This window comes from Vollenhovia emeryi, unplaced genomic scaffold (assembly GCF_000949405.1).
Source record: "Vollenhovia emeryi isolate VEMERY1.0 unplaced genomic scaffold, V.emery_V1.0 DF939323.1, whole genome shotgun sequence".
Taxonomy (NCBI): Eukaryota; Metazoa; Arthropoda; class Insecta; order Hymenoptera; family Formicidae; genus Vollenhovia; species Vollenhovia emeryi.
The window spans coordinates 40815-55100 of NW_011967043.1; the positions used below are offsets into that span (position 1 = coordinate 40815).

The window sequence follows — 14286 nt, forward strand, 5'->3', positions numbered from 1 at the left end:
TTAGAATTAAATATTTATATGTATAAATATTTGTTTGCTTAATATTATCTTCTTTATTTCTTCCAATAAAATGTTTTATTTAAGTAAAATTCTGATTGTAAGCATCTTTATATACGTGATTTGAATACTTCATGTATTAAATATACAGTGTCAAAAATAATCTTATTAACTAACAATCATTGAATTAATTACTTATCAGTAATGTTTGTTAAGTTACCAAATTGTTTCCAATTATAAAATTATAACGTTAACTTGATTGTTGAATGTGTTATTCACTTTATTATCTGATCTTCTGATATATTCATCAAAGAAAATAACATTAATATAAGTATAGGTTATTGTGTTTCTAATAAATTGTTAAAATACTTGCACCATCCTTTCTTGATCGGTATTTTATATTCTTTAGATTTAGAATAAAATTTTATCGCGTACACTTTTTTATCTTAATAGATTTGGACATAATTCTATGAAAGTTAAAACATGATATGTCCAATTAATGCTTATGTGTCTTGTATAATAATTTATGTATGAAATTGTGATTTAGAATTATAGAATTAGCTTTATTGTTCCTCTTAGGGTTACAATCTCTTACAATCTTACACTTATGCCTAAACTTATTCTAACTTAGTCTAACTTATCCTACCTATCTTACATTTTCTTACATTTTTACATTTTACATTTTTGACATTTTTGGTATTTCAACACGCACACGCCCGCACCCACGCACGTACATTTGTCTTTCGACTTCCATTTCTTGTTTTTCGGTCTCATTTTCTCTACCGCGACTCCTCCCTCCGGTCTCTCTCTCTCTGTCTGTCTCTCTCTCTTCCTTTCCCCCTCCAACTCCTCTTTTTCCCCAATTCATTTCACCACGGCCTTCCATCCTCCATCCTATTTTTTCCAATCCTAATGTCTTTCCTAGTGTGGAAATTTTGTAACTTGCTATCGAGGTTTTTCGATAACGTTAACTAGGTACAACCAATGAAAATCTGCGTCTTTTTTGAAGATCGTCCTCGCCATTGGCTGTCGCTAATTAACGATACCGAAAATCATCGATTGCAACTTACAGAATTTCCATACAGGTATGGTTTCAAGTTTCTAACTGTCGTTCGCATAGTTTTACACTTTTTTTCCCTGTTCCTCCCAATACTTACTCTCTTTCACTTCATTTCCTAGCCCGAACCTCATCACCCTTCTCCATCTACTTCCCCCTAAGTCTTTTTTAAATATTCAGGAATTCCTTCCACCTTTATTACCTTATACCATCTATTATATCTCGATTCTTCTATTCTCAATAATTTGTCTACCCATTGTTCTTCCCTATCCTTATATAAATTGTGATTTACTAGACGTATACAGGGTGAGTTATATATTTTTTTACAACGCTCGTGAGAAGGTAGAGCGGATCGAAATGAACAGAAAAGTCCTGTACCATTTTGCAATTTTCGCAATAGGTAACGAGTAATTAATTATTAAAAATTGTCCTAGCCCGGCCCATCGCCTAATTCGCACGGAAAATTGTTTATAGCAATCGGCAATGGCTACGCACGAGCGACGTGTAACGCTTGATCCCGCTCCGAGCGATAACAATTTTCTCAGCTTTTTTTTAATGAAAATGAAATTCGGTATAAAAATATTTGTGTGTGCGTATGTACGTAAGTATGTTACATGAACATAGAAAAATACGGCGCAAAGCAAGGTGGGGGGGAAGGAACTGTGATTTTCAGTGGTACACTTATAGCATAATTGTGCGTTTCGCCGTATTAATTTGCCGTTTAATGGTACTCATAGTCTCCTCCCTTGGCAATGCACTTCATCCATAAGCTTGAGTATTTCTTCCAAGGCTTTCGGTTGGTAGTAAAACCACTTTTGCCACTCCTGCACAGCCACGTCTGTGGAAAATCGACCACGCAAAAAATTTTTGACGAATCCAACAGGTCAGAAATTCTATTCTATTCCCTTGTCCCTATCCCTATTCCTATTTGTCTGTTACCTGACTGGGCATCGCATGAATAGGCTTGACGTACGTCTATACCATCCGCTTGTCGAGCGCCGAGTGCTATCCCCACCCTACCCCCTCCACGTGACCGGCTGCCTTTGCATCTAGTGTCTCCGTCGGTAGTCGCGCGCGTATTGCCGTCTGGTGTGGAGTGTCGACTCTAGTGTCACTTCTGTAAGAATCTCAGATCGATAAGGCGTAGTGTGACGCGACGTCGCGGGTGCCTCGATCATTCCCGTTTCCGGTTGCCGGCGCGATCAGGAGAGCTTAATACCCACGTTACCACGTTAACAATTGTGCAAGTATTGTGAAAGTAGGAAAAATACGAACTCGATGTGACAACCGCGTGGCAGACCGGCGCGGACGAGTTGTATCGGCAACACGCGTGGCGTCGCATCGTAACGGGACACGGGTGTCAAAAGTGATCGTCTCGGGGAAGCTGATTAGCGTCGCCGCCGACGTCTTCCCCGCGCCATACCCTCAATGACGGTCGCCCGCACATGATCGTGCAAATCCGACGTGTGGATTTTTACCGAACCGGTTCTCGCGCCTCCGGTTTGTGAGAGGCCGCGCGCGAACCGCACGGCTGTCGTGACGTTTGCGAAGGGCGACTCGTCCACGGCACGTGAGCATCGTGGCAAATTCGCTTCTACCCCATTTTTTTATATGGATCGCCGGCCTTGGATACCGTTAAAGACAAATTTTCCAGATCTTTTTAAGATCCCAAACGCGCAAATGTCACTGTGTTTGATTTGAAGATTTGACGTCGAGTGGTTCAGAAGAGTGCTACCTCCGATTGTCAATATGAAGTTCGTACAAAAAACGGCCAAAGACAAGTCTGGGACGAAAGGTACAGAAATTGGTAAAATTAAAACCTGCATGAGACGGCAAAATTAAACCTGACATCTACCAAGCTAGTTAGAGTCTTTGTCCCGTGAGTGGATCCCAAATAAAAAATTAATTATTCAATTGATTCTAATACCTTGAAACGACGGTCCATTGTATAAACCATGTTTTTAAAGTGGCGATAATTACGGAGTTATTCCCGTGATCGTACAGAATAGGTGTATACGATTGTTATCTAAACGAGGGGGAAACCGCTGAGGGTGTTGTGGTGTACAGATTTGCGGCATTACTGGGCATTTTTTTAGCATTAGTTTGGGCATTAGGCTTTGCCGGGGCATTACCCAGCGAGAAATGATTCGTCGATCGATGTCGAAACGATGTCGAATCGACGTCAATTTGACGGTATCGATATCGATTCGACATCGTTTTGACATCGATCGACGAATCATTTCTCACTGGGTAGAAAGATTAAATAAAATGAAATAAGGTAGAACAAGATGAATACGATAGAAGCAGATAATAAGATAAAGTAACGCCCACTGGGCATTAGTGGGCACTGGTGTACAAGATTTTGGTCAGCGATTTCCCCCTCGTATCTAAACTGCCATGTTAATGAAATTAGCGAAAGCAGGTCTTACTTTCGACAGTTAGATTAGATCCCCTTTCACTATCACGTACATCATTCGTCGGCTATTAATGAATTCGTAAAAGAATGTCAGGTTTTTAGAATTTGGAAATTGAACAAATATCGAAAAAATTATAATTTTTTTAACTCTTTATTAATTTTTATTCGCAAAGAGTAGAGTACTTTTGTTTCCCAAGTTACTTTTAACAATCCTATATAAAAAAAAGGCGCGTTAAGTTGACAGTCGAAAGTCTCGAGGTATTGTCGCTTTTCCGAGATGCTGATTTCGATAGAGCAAATGGCGCGCGCGAAGCGCGCGCGCATGTGTTGTCTAGTTACCTAAAAATACAGTGAGTTAAGTATATTAACTGAGTTACACATAAATAGTTTTTCTGTCAAGCAGTAGGCAAGAAATAGAAGATCAGTTTTAAATCTTGACAATAGTTTAAACGATGCTTTTTAATTAGGTAAAACATTATGAATGCATCCCTCGCATTTTCTGAGTATAGAAAAATTAACACAGTCATTTAAAACTAGACGCATACTACATCACAAGTTGTTTTATGGCTATTGTCGTTATCGATCATGATTGCGGCAATAAACCAAAATCCACCTTACTTTTGTGGATCCGGTTTGACACCTATCTTTTTTTAATAAAATAATAAAATAGTAAAATTTTTTGCAGGATAATAAATAAATTTGTTGAAAATTAAGTTATCGAGTTTGGAATTGTTTGTACTTTATTTGTTAATAAAGAAGTTTACTTTATGTTAAAAACTATAAATTTTTTCATAATATTAAACGTGAGATTTATAAATAAAAGTAGCTGAAACGCAATATATAATACAGGGTTGGGAAGTAACGCGTTACTTGTAACGCCGTTACCATTTTCGTTACTTTTTTTCAATAACGATCGTTACTTTTTTATGTCTGTAACGATAAGGGTAACGTTGTTACATTTTTACAGTAACGGTAACGAATTCAGCTGTTACTTTTATCGTTACTTTAGTTCCCTATTATCTTTTATATCTGTTCAATAGATCGTGCGCTGGTCGCGCGCACTATTCTTGATTAGACAAAAATGTTCCGATATTGGGCGCTGGAAGTCAACGAATCGTTACTTTTTGAGTAACGGTAACGGTAACGCGTTATTTTTTAAAATCGGTAACGAGTAACGGTGACGAGTTACTTTTTACAAAAAAGTAACGATAACGGTAACGCGTTACTTTTTTAAGGTAACGTTCTCAACCTTGATATAATATTATGGCGTTAAAACATCGAAGAAACAAAATTTGCTTACACGATAATTGTCACGCGATTGTGAAAAAATTTATATCTTATAACAAAGCTTTTTTATTAATTAATAAGATGTAAATGATTTTAATAATTGTACTTTAATTTTTAACGAGTCTATCTTAAAAAAAAATTCAATTTTAATACTTCGTGAACAAAAAGTTTGGCGACAGGACTCGAACCCTGCTTGTGAGACGCACAAGGTGGGACAATGTGTAGCATGACACTCTACTACCTGAGTTACAGTCGCATTTAAAAACTAGAACTGAATTTCCTCGGATGTATTGCCAAAGTATTTGCAGCGTCATGTGGAATGCAACTTCAAAGAACTACAATCAATTAGTGATTTCTAAACTTTGACATCTAACAATAACAATCCCTTTTGACTACATATGAATTATGAACCACTAGTCTGTATGTAAGAAGGGAAGGAAACGAGGGAAGGAAGAACATACAAAATTCTATTTTAGAACGTGCAAGAATTTATGTAGTAAATACCTATACGTCTTTAGTTATGTTCATTTATAGTAATTAAAAAACGTAGAAAAGATAAAAATCTAAGTATGTACTCAATACTAAACCAGGTTTGGGAAGTAGCTCGTTATTTGTAACGAAGTTACAGTTACAGCTACTTTTTTTTGTAACTCTAACTTAACTTCTTTACTTTCTTTCTATCTGTAACTATAACTCAACTCAGTTACATTTTTTCGATAACTAGGAACTAATTTAATAGTTACATTTTAATAATTACTTTATACAAATTTTTAACCTCCTCTCTAATAATAAATATGATTGGCGCTATATCGATTCTATTTTATGATACATTGAAGCGTAATATCATTGGATCCGGAAATTTTTTGTGGTTATAAGATACTTTTATAAAAGTAACTTTCCCAACCATGTACTAAACTGATAACATAACCACGATTGGTCAGTGAATCATGGGTTGGAAATTAGTACAATAATCGATGTGATTTCGAATATCTCATTAATTTTTCATTAGAAAACAAGAGACCATCTATTTTATATAAAGTTTTGCCTAACTAATAAACATTCTTCAAACTATTTGGTTGATGCATAAGTTCGTCCCGTTTTTAAACATTCGCGTACTTTATACATATACGAATTCGATCTGCTATTAACTTCACACTTGTATGACGTATTAAACATTTGAGAGTAGCAATTGAACAGAATATATATTTTTTACGTTATATTCTAACAGCGTCGGTCCATCCTTTGACTGCCTGACAGCTATTGTGCTCAGGCCTGAGCCGAATGGCTCTTACACCCTTAAGACAGCTATTGTACTCAGATCCCAAGATTTGAATTTAAACCCGGGAAATGTACCCTGAATGACGTTGAAGAACCTTGAAAATGTATGGAAAGCAATATGGAGAATTGGAATATTGAGAAAATTCATAGATACGAAATTTTTGGTTTAAAAACGGGACGAATTTATGCATCAACCCAACATTTGCAGATTTTCTTGCCTGCTCCTTGTAAAACACGCGTGATAGATGTCGTGTACTAATTAAAATATATTGTGCCAGTTATTGTCGATATAATTCTCGAATTTTGTTTTTTATTTACTGGCGATCCACCTCTTCAAAATTAAGGAAGCAATTTCCTATTTTAGTGTCAAAGAATTCAGTTTCGTCCGAGCTTGTCAATGTGAATCCATTTCCCATTCTGGACGTAGCGCAGTGACCATAAATAACGATGGAATTCAGCCGAGATAAATGTCGCCCAAATATTTCTCTATTAAATCCGCTCTTGTCAATTGTCGGCAGCGCGCGCTTTTCCATTACAACATAAATGCCAGCGTGTGCGTCCTCGCGTACGTCGAAAGCACGTGGTCTTGCAGCGCATGATCCGCTATATATCGAGAAGTGGGAGAAGTGCTGCTCTCCGTGCTAACACTCGGGTGAACCCCGTAGCGTCTCGGGAGGCATCGCAGCGAGCACGTGGTCGTCGAGTTTGACGGGAGAGCCCGCGCGAACGAGTCAATAAGTCGCGATACGAGGGCCCATGTCGAGACGTTTGCCGTTTCAATGTCATGATCATGTACTTAAGATTCCAAGAAATTTAGAAATCGAATTCATATAAAACTCACTTTCTCGCCGAGTTGTTCAAAATTGCCGAGATTCTAATTGTAAATTCTGACTGCAGGTGTTTTTAGACAGCGGTAATGTCAGATGTACATTAGATAAATACTAATATTGATATATTAAACCCACCTTTCAAAACTTTGCGTTCGGACGCACATCGTGTTGGGGTATCGTAGTGTTCACCTCCGTGACATCTGCCTGTGACACGCGCCGTCAGCACACTTTGCATTGAATACGACGATTATATATCTCAGTCTGGCTGAATCAATATGCAATGTACTTCGTTGATCGTCCGTGGGTCAATCTCGATCGTGGTTAGCTTCGATTGTACATTCCAAATTTTCAAGATTACATAAATATTCTGCAGTTATCTTTTCCTGGTTTATTAATAAAGCACGAGTAAAAAATTATAATAAATCTTACAAAGTAAAGACCTTGAAAGAAACTCGAAAGACATTTGTCCAGGCAAACTGTCAAATGGTATTAAATCTCTCTTGTCAAATAACTTCCCACGGTAGTGCGAGTAAAAATTTTACGGCTTTATTGCTTTGAAAAAGAAAGCATGCACCCTTCTCTTCATTTTGATAAACCATTAATTTTTTTTTGTCAAATAACTTCCCAAAATAGTCAAAGTAAAAATTTTACGGATTTATTGCTTTTGAAAGAAAAGCATGTAACCTTCTTCCTCATTTTAACAGAACATAAATTTTGAATAACTGAAAGTATAGATGCAAGAATGAACGGAGGGGTCAGGTAAAGGGAAAGGAAAAAGAAAGAGAGAGAATTTTTATTGCTTTGTCCTTGAATGTGATAGAACTTTTCGCTGACGAGAGGATAAGTCACACTGTAAAGCGACAACGTCGAAGACGACTGCCTAGACGCACACGAAAGCAGGTAGAGCTATCCTAATTTTACGCCGTCGGGTTACTGGACCTTACGTAATTGTAAAACTCAAGTGCTAAGTTTAGTAGGTTTCGACTCTCTAGCGGCGGATTTCGTTTCCGGAGGCGTCGTCATCTTGCAAAATGCACTTGCATTCCTTGAGGAAAGATTTTAATTTACGGAATATCGACACGTATCAAACGAAAGATTCGATCGCGTTTATGGACCATTAGTTCTAACGTTCGTCAACTCTTCAGCGACCGTTAACTTTTCGCAATAATCAACTGGAATTGACTGTAAAACAGAACAGCCAATAAGACCAATAACATCCAAAGTTAACGGCTTAGTAGAGTTAACAGACGTTGGAAATATCGGTCCTATATCGCGTTTGCGAAATGTGATATGTTTGAAACGAGTCTCGTGTTTGTATGAGCGTCTTTTCTATATCGATCGTTGCTCATCGACTCGTCGTTAGATCGATCGTTGCATAAATATAAATTAGAATGCGCTATTATTCGATATCACTTGTTCAAAAGAGAAATTGTAACCTATCGCGTTTATAAATCTGTCTTTCAAAAGTAAAAAAAAGGCATATGCATAGGGAATAGGCATCCCAGTGAGAAATGATTCGTCGATCGATGTCGAAACGATGTCGAATCGACGTCAATTTGACGGTATCGATGTCGATTCGACATCGTTTTGACATCGATCGACGAATCATTTCTCACTGGGATAGGCATAGGGCATAGGGCATAGGGCATAGAGCATAGGCTCGGATAGATTCCATCGAGGGGGAAACTGCTGATTAAAATCTTGTACGCCAATGTCCACTAATGCCCAGTGGGCCATTACTTTACCTTATTACCTTATTTTATCTCATCTTGTTTTATGCTATTTTATCTTATCTTATCCTTATAACGCCCCAGCAAGGCCTGATGCCCAGTAGTACCACAAATTTGTGCCCCACAATGCGGTTTCCTCTCGGATTCCATTGATAAAGATGATCTAATATGATCGTGAAAGTTATTTTTTCTTGTCTATTACGTTGAAATTTACATTCGAAATATTTTAATAACTTTAATATATTTAATTTTCATGTCTCGAATATCTCTTTGAATTATATAACTTTCTTCCGATAAAAAGAAAGTCCAAACTCGTTTGTCCCTTTCTATCTCCGCTTTTCTCTTTGCCCTTTTCGCGCGTTCCCTCCAACTTCGGTCTCTGTTTGACCTGAACCCGAATCAGTCCGATACTCGCGCTAAATATAGAACCAGCGGAACACGGGGATTATTTTGAGAACGACGAGTCTTCCTAGCATTACTTAGTAGGTGTGACCGCCTGTTACATCGCGCCGCTAGGTAATGATTAAGTTAAGTTAAAAGACGCCTCCGTTGGTCTATACAGTACGAGAAAAAGGGTTCTTTCTTTTCCACTTTTTATGAACGACATATGTCAAGATTCTAAGTACTTCTGGGACAGGCTCAGCCTCGATTCTACTCAAAATTCACATTATATTTTGACCGTGAATCCGCACCGCCGCGATTCGAGCCAATCAACATTCGAACATAAATGTCATAGATGGAAACAATCTCGAATCGATGTCCCGTCTCGTCTGCCTGGTCGTTTTTTTTAAACATTGCGTTTCGTAGCGACGGTCAACTCTACGAGGGCCCCGCTAAATTTACAGTGACATGAAATGCCAGCTTCTAAACTCACTACCAAACACATACCAGTAAGGTGTAATGACACTTGGCAGGGTCGCATTGGTTGTTGGCAACGTCATTGCGATGATTGTGGTCGAAAAAGGGGCAGGTCATGCGCCTCTTATGATTCCGTTGTTAATTGGGGTGGCTTTGAACGAGGCAGACAAATTAACAGCTTAACAAGATAATTGTTTCGATCAGAGGCATATTACGATAAAGGATGTCCGCGGAAACTTTCAATCTTGAAATATTTTAGTAATTATAGTTTATATTATTGTCTTATGTCGAGTGACGTTTCATTATTTATGTCGCTGATCGGTCACAAAACTTTCCAATTTTTATTCGGTTTTAAACAAGTACCAAATCGATGGCTGTCGATGGCTATTGACCCAACATGATAAAAAACGGGACGTTTCTCCTCTCACATCTTGTATTATTGCAAGGTTTATCATTTATTAAAAAGTGTAATTTTTCTCAAGATTGAGCAACAGAAATTTATTCTTAATTTTGAAATATTTAAAAATCCTTTAAGAATAAACCATACACTGAAAAGAAATCTAATAGATTCAACCAGTTGTCTGTTAGAAAATGGTCGAATCAGAATTCCTTTAGGATTTACCAGATGTGTAGTGAATTCTATCTCTATCTTTTATAACCAGAAGTGTGCTAGATTCATTACACATCTGGTAAATCCTAAGGAAATTCAGATTCGTCCATTTTCTAACAGACGACTGGTTGAATCTATCAGATTGTATTTCAGTGTAGATTCCTCTCTCTCCCCCTTTTTTTAAAGCAGTTCTCTCTAAATTGCTAAGACTGAAAAAACTAGACAATTTTTACTTTTATAGTTTACAACTCTTTATTTAACAAAATAGAAAGAATACCGTAATTTCGATATACCTCGCCCCTCTTCATTGACCTTTCTTCCTTAATTTCTTGGGCGACCGAAAGTCAGTTTCAAGCGTTGTAAATTCAATGTGGGGGACGCGATTTTATCGCGCTGTGTTTGCTGTGTATCGGCCTCGACTCGTAACAACTCGTCGTCCGTCTTCGCTGCTCGTCCGTTTTCTACGTTCGACGTTTTACGTCGCTTTCAACCGACCTCTGCTTCGCATAAGTTTTACATAATCATTCGAATAACAAGCGCAGCCGCCACTCCGGAGACCACTTTGTATGTCGTGGAAAGGGAAATCGACCTTAGTGTTTATTTCCATGTGATTTACAGATGTATGCATGAACGGTGACGTCTTTTGACACATATATTCGCAACGTGATTTATGTGATTTTCTTATACACAGTTATTTATTCTCACCTGTCCCTTTCATTTTTCTTTTGACCTTTGCTGAATATCTTCCTTTTGTTGCCACTTGTCCCAAAATTTGCGAGCTTTTTCACATTTCTAAAGACATTTCTAAAGTGAATATCTTCGGCTATAGATCTAGAATTGTTTCGTTCATACAACATAGATGTGATTAAAGTCGTAGCACCCTATCATGTTCGCGACGCGACCTATCGCACGCTTTTTCTGACTCTTCGCAGATATCGCCAATTTATGCAACGTTCTGATATTATTTACCGCACAGCTCGCGACCCGTTAACTTGACGTTAAACATTAAGCAGATTATAATAAAATCCTGATACGAGGCGAGTCTTGCGACGCCGCGCGATATTGTATAACATCGTTTGTATAATTATCACTGTTGTCTTCATTGACGAGGACATCCAGCTTCTCCGTTTCGTTCGTACTGTCGAAAGACGTTAATTTATAACCCTCCAAATGGTTTACGCTCAACCAAGAACGTTTTCTATTTCGCAATGGATGGCACTGGTTTTTTTTTAAGAAAAATTCGTAGTGTGACTAACGAACTAATATTTCTTTATCTGAAATACCTAATAAAAGAAATTCTTGTTGCATAACACCGTCATTAAATCTTTTTTTTAAGGACAATAGCAAGTCCTTCCGATTTCTATAGTATTGAAGGTTACTAGGGTCCAGTGTTGTGCATAGATGATTTTAAAATTAGCTAGATAAAGATAAGATAAAAATATAAATTTATCTTAGATAAGATAAAGATGATTTCGTTTTGAATATATCTAGATAAAAGATAAAATTATATGATTCATCTAGATAATTTTCAGATAATATTTTTAAGACTTTATGTAAACGCAGTAGGAAAAGTTATAAAAAAATTATAGAAAAATATACATTATAAAGGGGGATATAGAATATATTCAGGTTAAGTTATATGACACACACATAAATGCATGGTCTACAACGCCATCCATATTTAAGTAGTGTAACTGTTAAGTATTTTTATGTGGCCCTAAACCAAATTATCTGTACGTTATCTTAGATAATTTAGTAAAGATAACACTTTCTTTCATCTAAGATGCAGATATAGATAATACTTATTTTTATTATCTATATAAAGATAACGCTAAAATTTTATCTAGATAATCATCTATATAATTTTATTTAGATAACAGCAAACACTGCTAGGGTCTCCTTTTCACAGCATTGTATTACTTATAGTTCATTTTTCATTAATTTTTTTCATTCACAAAATCATCTAAGACACGGCAGAAATACCTGCATTCTTCAGCAAGGGATGGTCCTTCAACTACCCCTACTATTGAAACAAATTGCTTCTCGCTCCGGTTTTCTACACACACTGCAATCATTTGCTTACGACCTCACGTTTATTTGCGAGCTTCCCGCGTAACCCTGAATTGCATAACTCAGACCCCTGGTACGCGTGCGCCGGCCTCAATGAAAGGGAATCTCGACCGCACGCGTTTTCATCGCGGGAAAACGCGCAATGTATCGACACAATGTGCGATATATGTAAATTTGTGATTGCAGCGAAGTGCAAAATCGGGGACGTAGACGCGACCGATGACTAAGGAGATAAAATCCGGAATCAGAGAGGAGAAAGCGGAAAACATAAATATATTTATGTTGGAATCAATGTTGATACTGTTGATACAAGATTTGTTACGCATTTACCTTATCTTCCATAGACCGAGGGGGAAACCGCTGACCAAAATCTTGTACACCATTGCCCACTAATACCCAGTGAGCATTACTTTATCTTATCATCTTATTTTATCTTATTAATTTTGTTTTATTTTATCTTGTCTTATTTTACCTTATTTTATTTTTATAATGCCCCAGCAAGGCCTAATGACCAAACTAGTGCCCCAAAAATGCCTAGTAATACCCAGTAATGCCGCAGATCTGTACACAATGCACTCAGCGGTTTCTCCCTCGTCATAAACTGTTGGTACTGACTTCATGCTAAAGCTTTCGAAACCAAATGTCCCACATGTGACAGTTTATTGCAAAGATATTTACCATTAAAAATCAATCTAAACTTGGAAATATACTATGGTAAGTTGTAGAGATAAAGAGGAATTTCAAGAGGTATTGAGGATAAAAATGATTTCTTTTCTAGAAGTTAGAAGTTAGTAAATTTTGTGAGGAAATTAAATGACCCTAAATAGCCTTTTACAAGTATCGTAGACTCCCGGTGGAAAACGATCGAGAGCAGCTAACTATCACGACATATCGTTTCTGTTGTTTGCTTAACTGTTCAAACAACATCTGCCTGGGCGAGTCGAGTTTGTCTGATTGGGACCACATACATTTATATAATACATTATTAAATTGGATTTTCTAGGCATATCAGGATATACAGGGTGTTTGAAAAGAAGTGTAGTACCTCTCGTAGATAAATAGAGCAGGTTAAAGTGACAGAAAAATTCTGTTTTCGCAATAGTCTATGAAAACTCAATTAATGAAAATGTAGATATTTGCTGAGCGAATTAGCCGATATTACTTGACAATTTATACCCACTACGGAACACAAGCTAAAGAAGATAAACGCATTTGCAGCGAGGGGAGGAGGCATATTTGTTCGTTTCAAAACTCGCACACATAGCATGTACAGTGCTATTCATTAATGCCTGGACCTCAGCTCTGTAGTAGTTTTACTAGGATTCACATTTTCATAATTTTTATTTCCATCTATACATCGATGAGTTTCAAGCTGCACACAGCTTCTATAGAAGTCTGTGGTAGTACATACATACAGTCTGAACTCAGTGATTTGTATACATGGAAAAAATTATGATAAAAATGCAGGTCTAGGCATTAATGAATGGCAGTGTACATATGAAACACACACACACACGCACGCACGCACGCACGCACGCACGCACGCGCGCGCGCTATTTCTCACGTTGCACTACTTCTATAATCTCTTATTCGCTGAATAAGAGCCCATACAGTGCAGGTGTCTGTAACTGTCAATCTCAATGTGGTCAAATGGGACGCTCCCTGGAAACTCTAATCAGTAATGGTGATCCCGTTTATCAGCGTTTTTGACCATATTGAAACTAAACGAATTTAAAACTAAAACCTTGAAAAGTACGCTTCGTCACAAAGTCAGTCTCCTCCAAATAGGTCTATTGACAACGTACTATCAACCCATTACTCTTATTACTTTCCCTTGTCTCGTTAAATTATCAATAAAGACACGCTGACATATTTACGTCAATTTAATATTTGGAAACCGCGATCGCAATCTTGATCAAAAGGAAATTTCCTTAAGGACATATTTTGTAGTTAATTTTTTTCAATAACATCGGTGATTTTTGTCGACCGTGTCTGGCAATTAAAATTCTTATTGCGAAAAATATTACCCCAGCCAGGATTCGAACCTGGGACCTCCCTACAATCCGTGACGGGCGTCTTAGCCAGCTCGACCACCGGGGCTGTGATAATACTATTCGCAATAACGTGTATATAACTTTAAGATGTTGTTTACG

The 14286-nt window shown here is 37.4% G+C and overlaps 1 protein-coding gene and 1 long non-coding RNA gene across 7 annotated transcripts in view; one reads left to right on the forward strand and one right to left on the reverse strand.

Moving 5' to 3' along the window:
* LOC105558667 overlaps positions 1-14286 on the forward strand; it is a 45571-nt gene that overhangs the window by 25876 nt on the left and 5409 nt on the right. Inside the window, exon 1 of one of the 2 annotated variants that reach the window (XM_012006479.1) lies at positions 2166-2849. The exons of the other annotated variant lie outside the window; for it this stretch is intronic. Within the exon in view, the coding sequence (XP_011861869.1) occupies positions 2804-2849 (46 nt within the window). The 5' untranslated portion in view covers positions 2166-2803. Of the gene's footprint in view, positions 1-2165; positions 2850-14286 lie in introns of those variants that run through there. 2 annotated transcript variants of the gene reach the window in all.
* On the reverse strand, positions 1417-12158 carry LOC105558668. 5 transcript variants are annotated; one of them, XR_001008695.1, is made up of 6 exons: positions 12047-12158; positions 10357-11201; positions 9484-9604; positions 7001-7190; positions 1994-2171; positions 1417-1892 (listed from the first exon to the last, which is right to left on the reverse strand). It is a non-coding gene; the product is annotated as an uncharacterized LOC105558668 (long non-coding RNA). The 5 variants fall into 5 exon arrangements; XR_001008694.1 differs by lacking the exon at positions 12047-12158 and having other exon boundaries at positions 10357-11323; XR_001008696.1 differs by lacking the exon at positions 12047-12158 and having other exon boundaries at positions 10341-11323.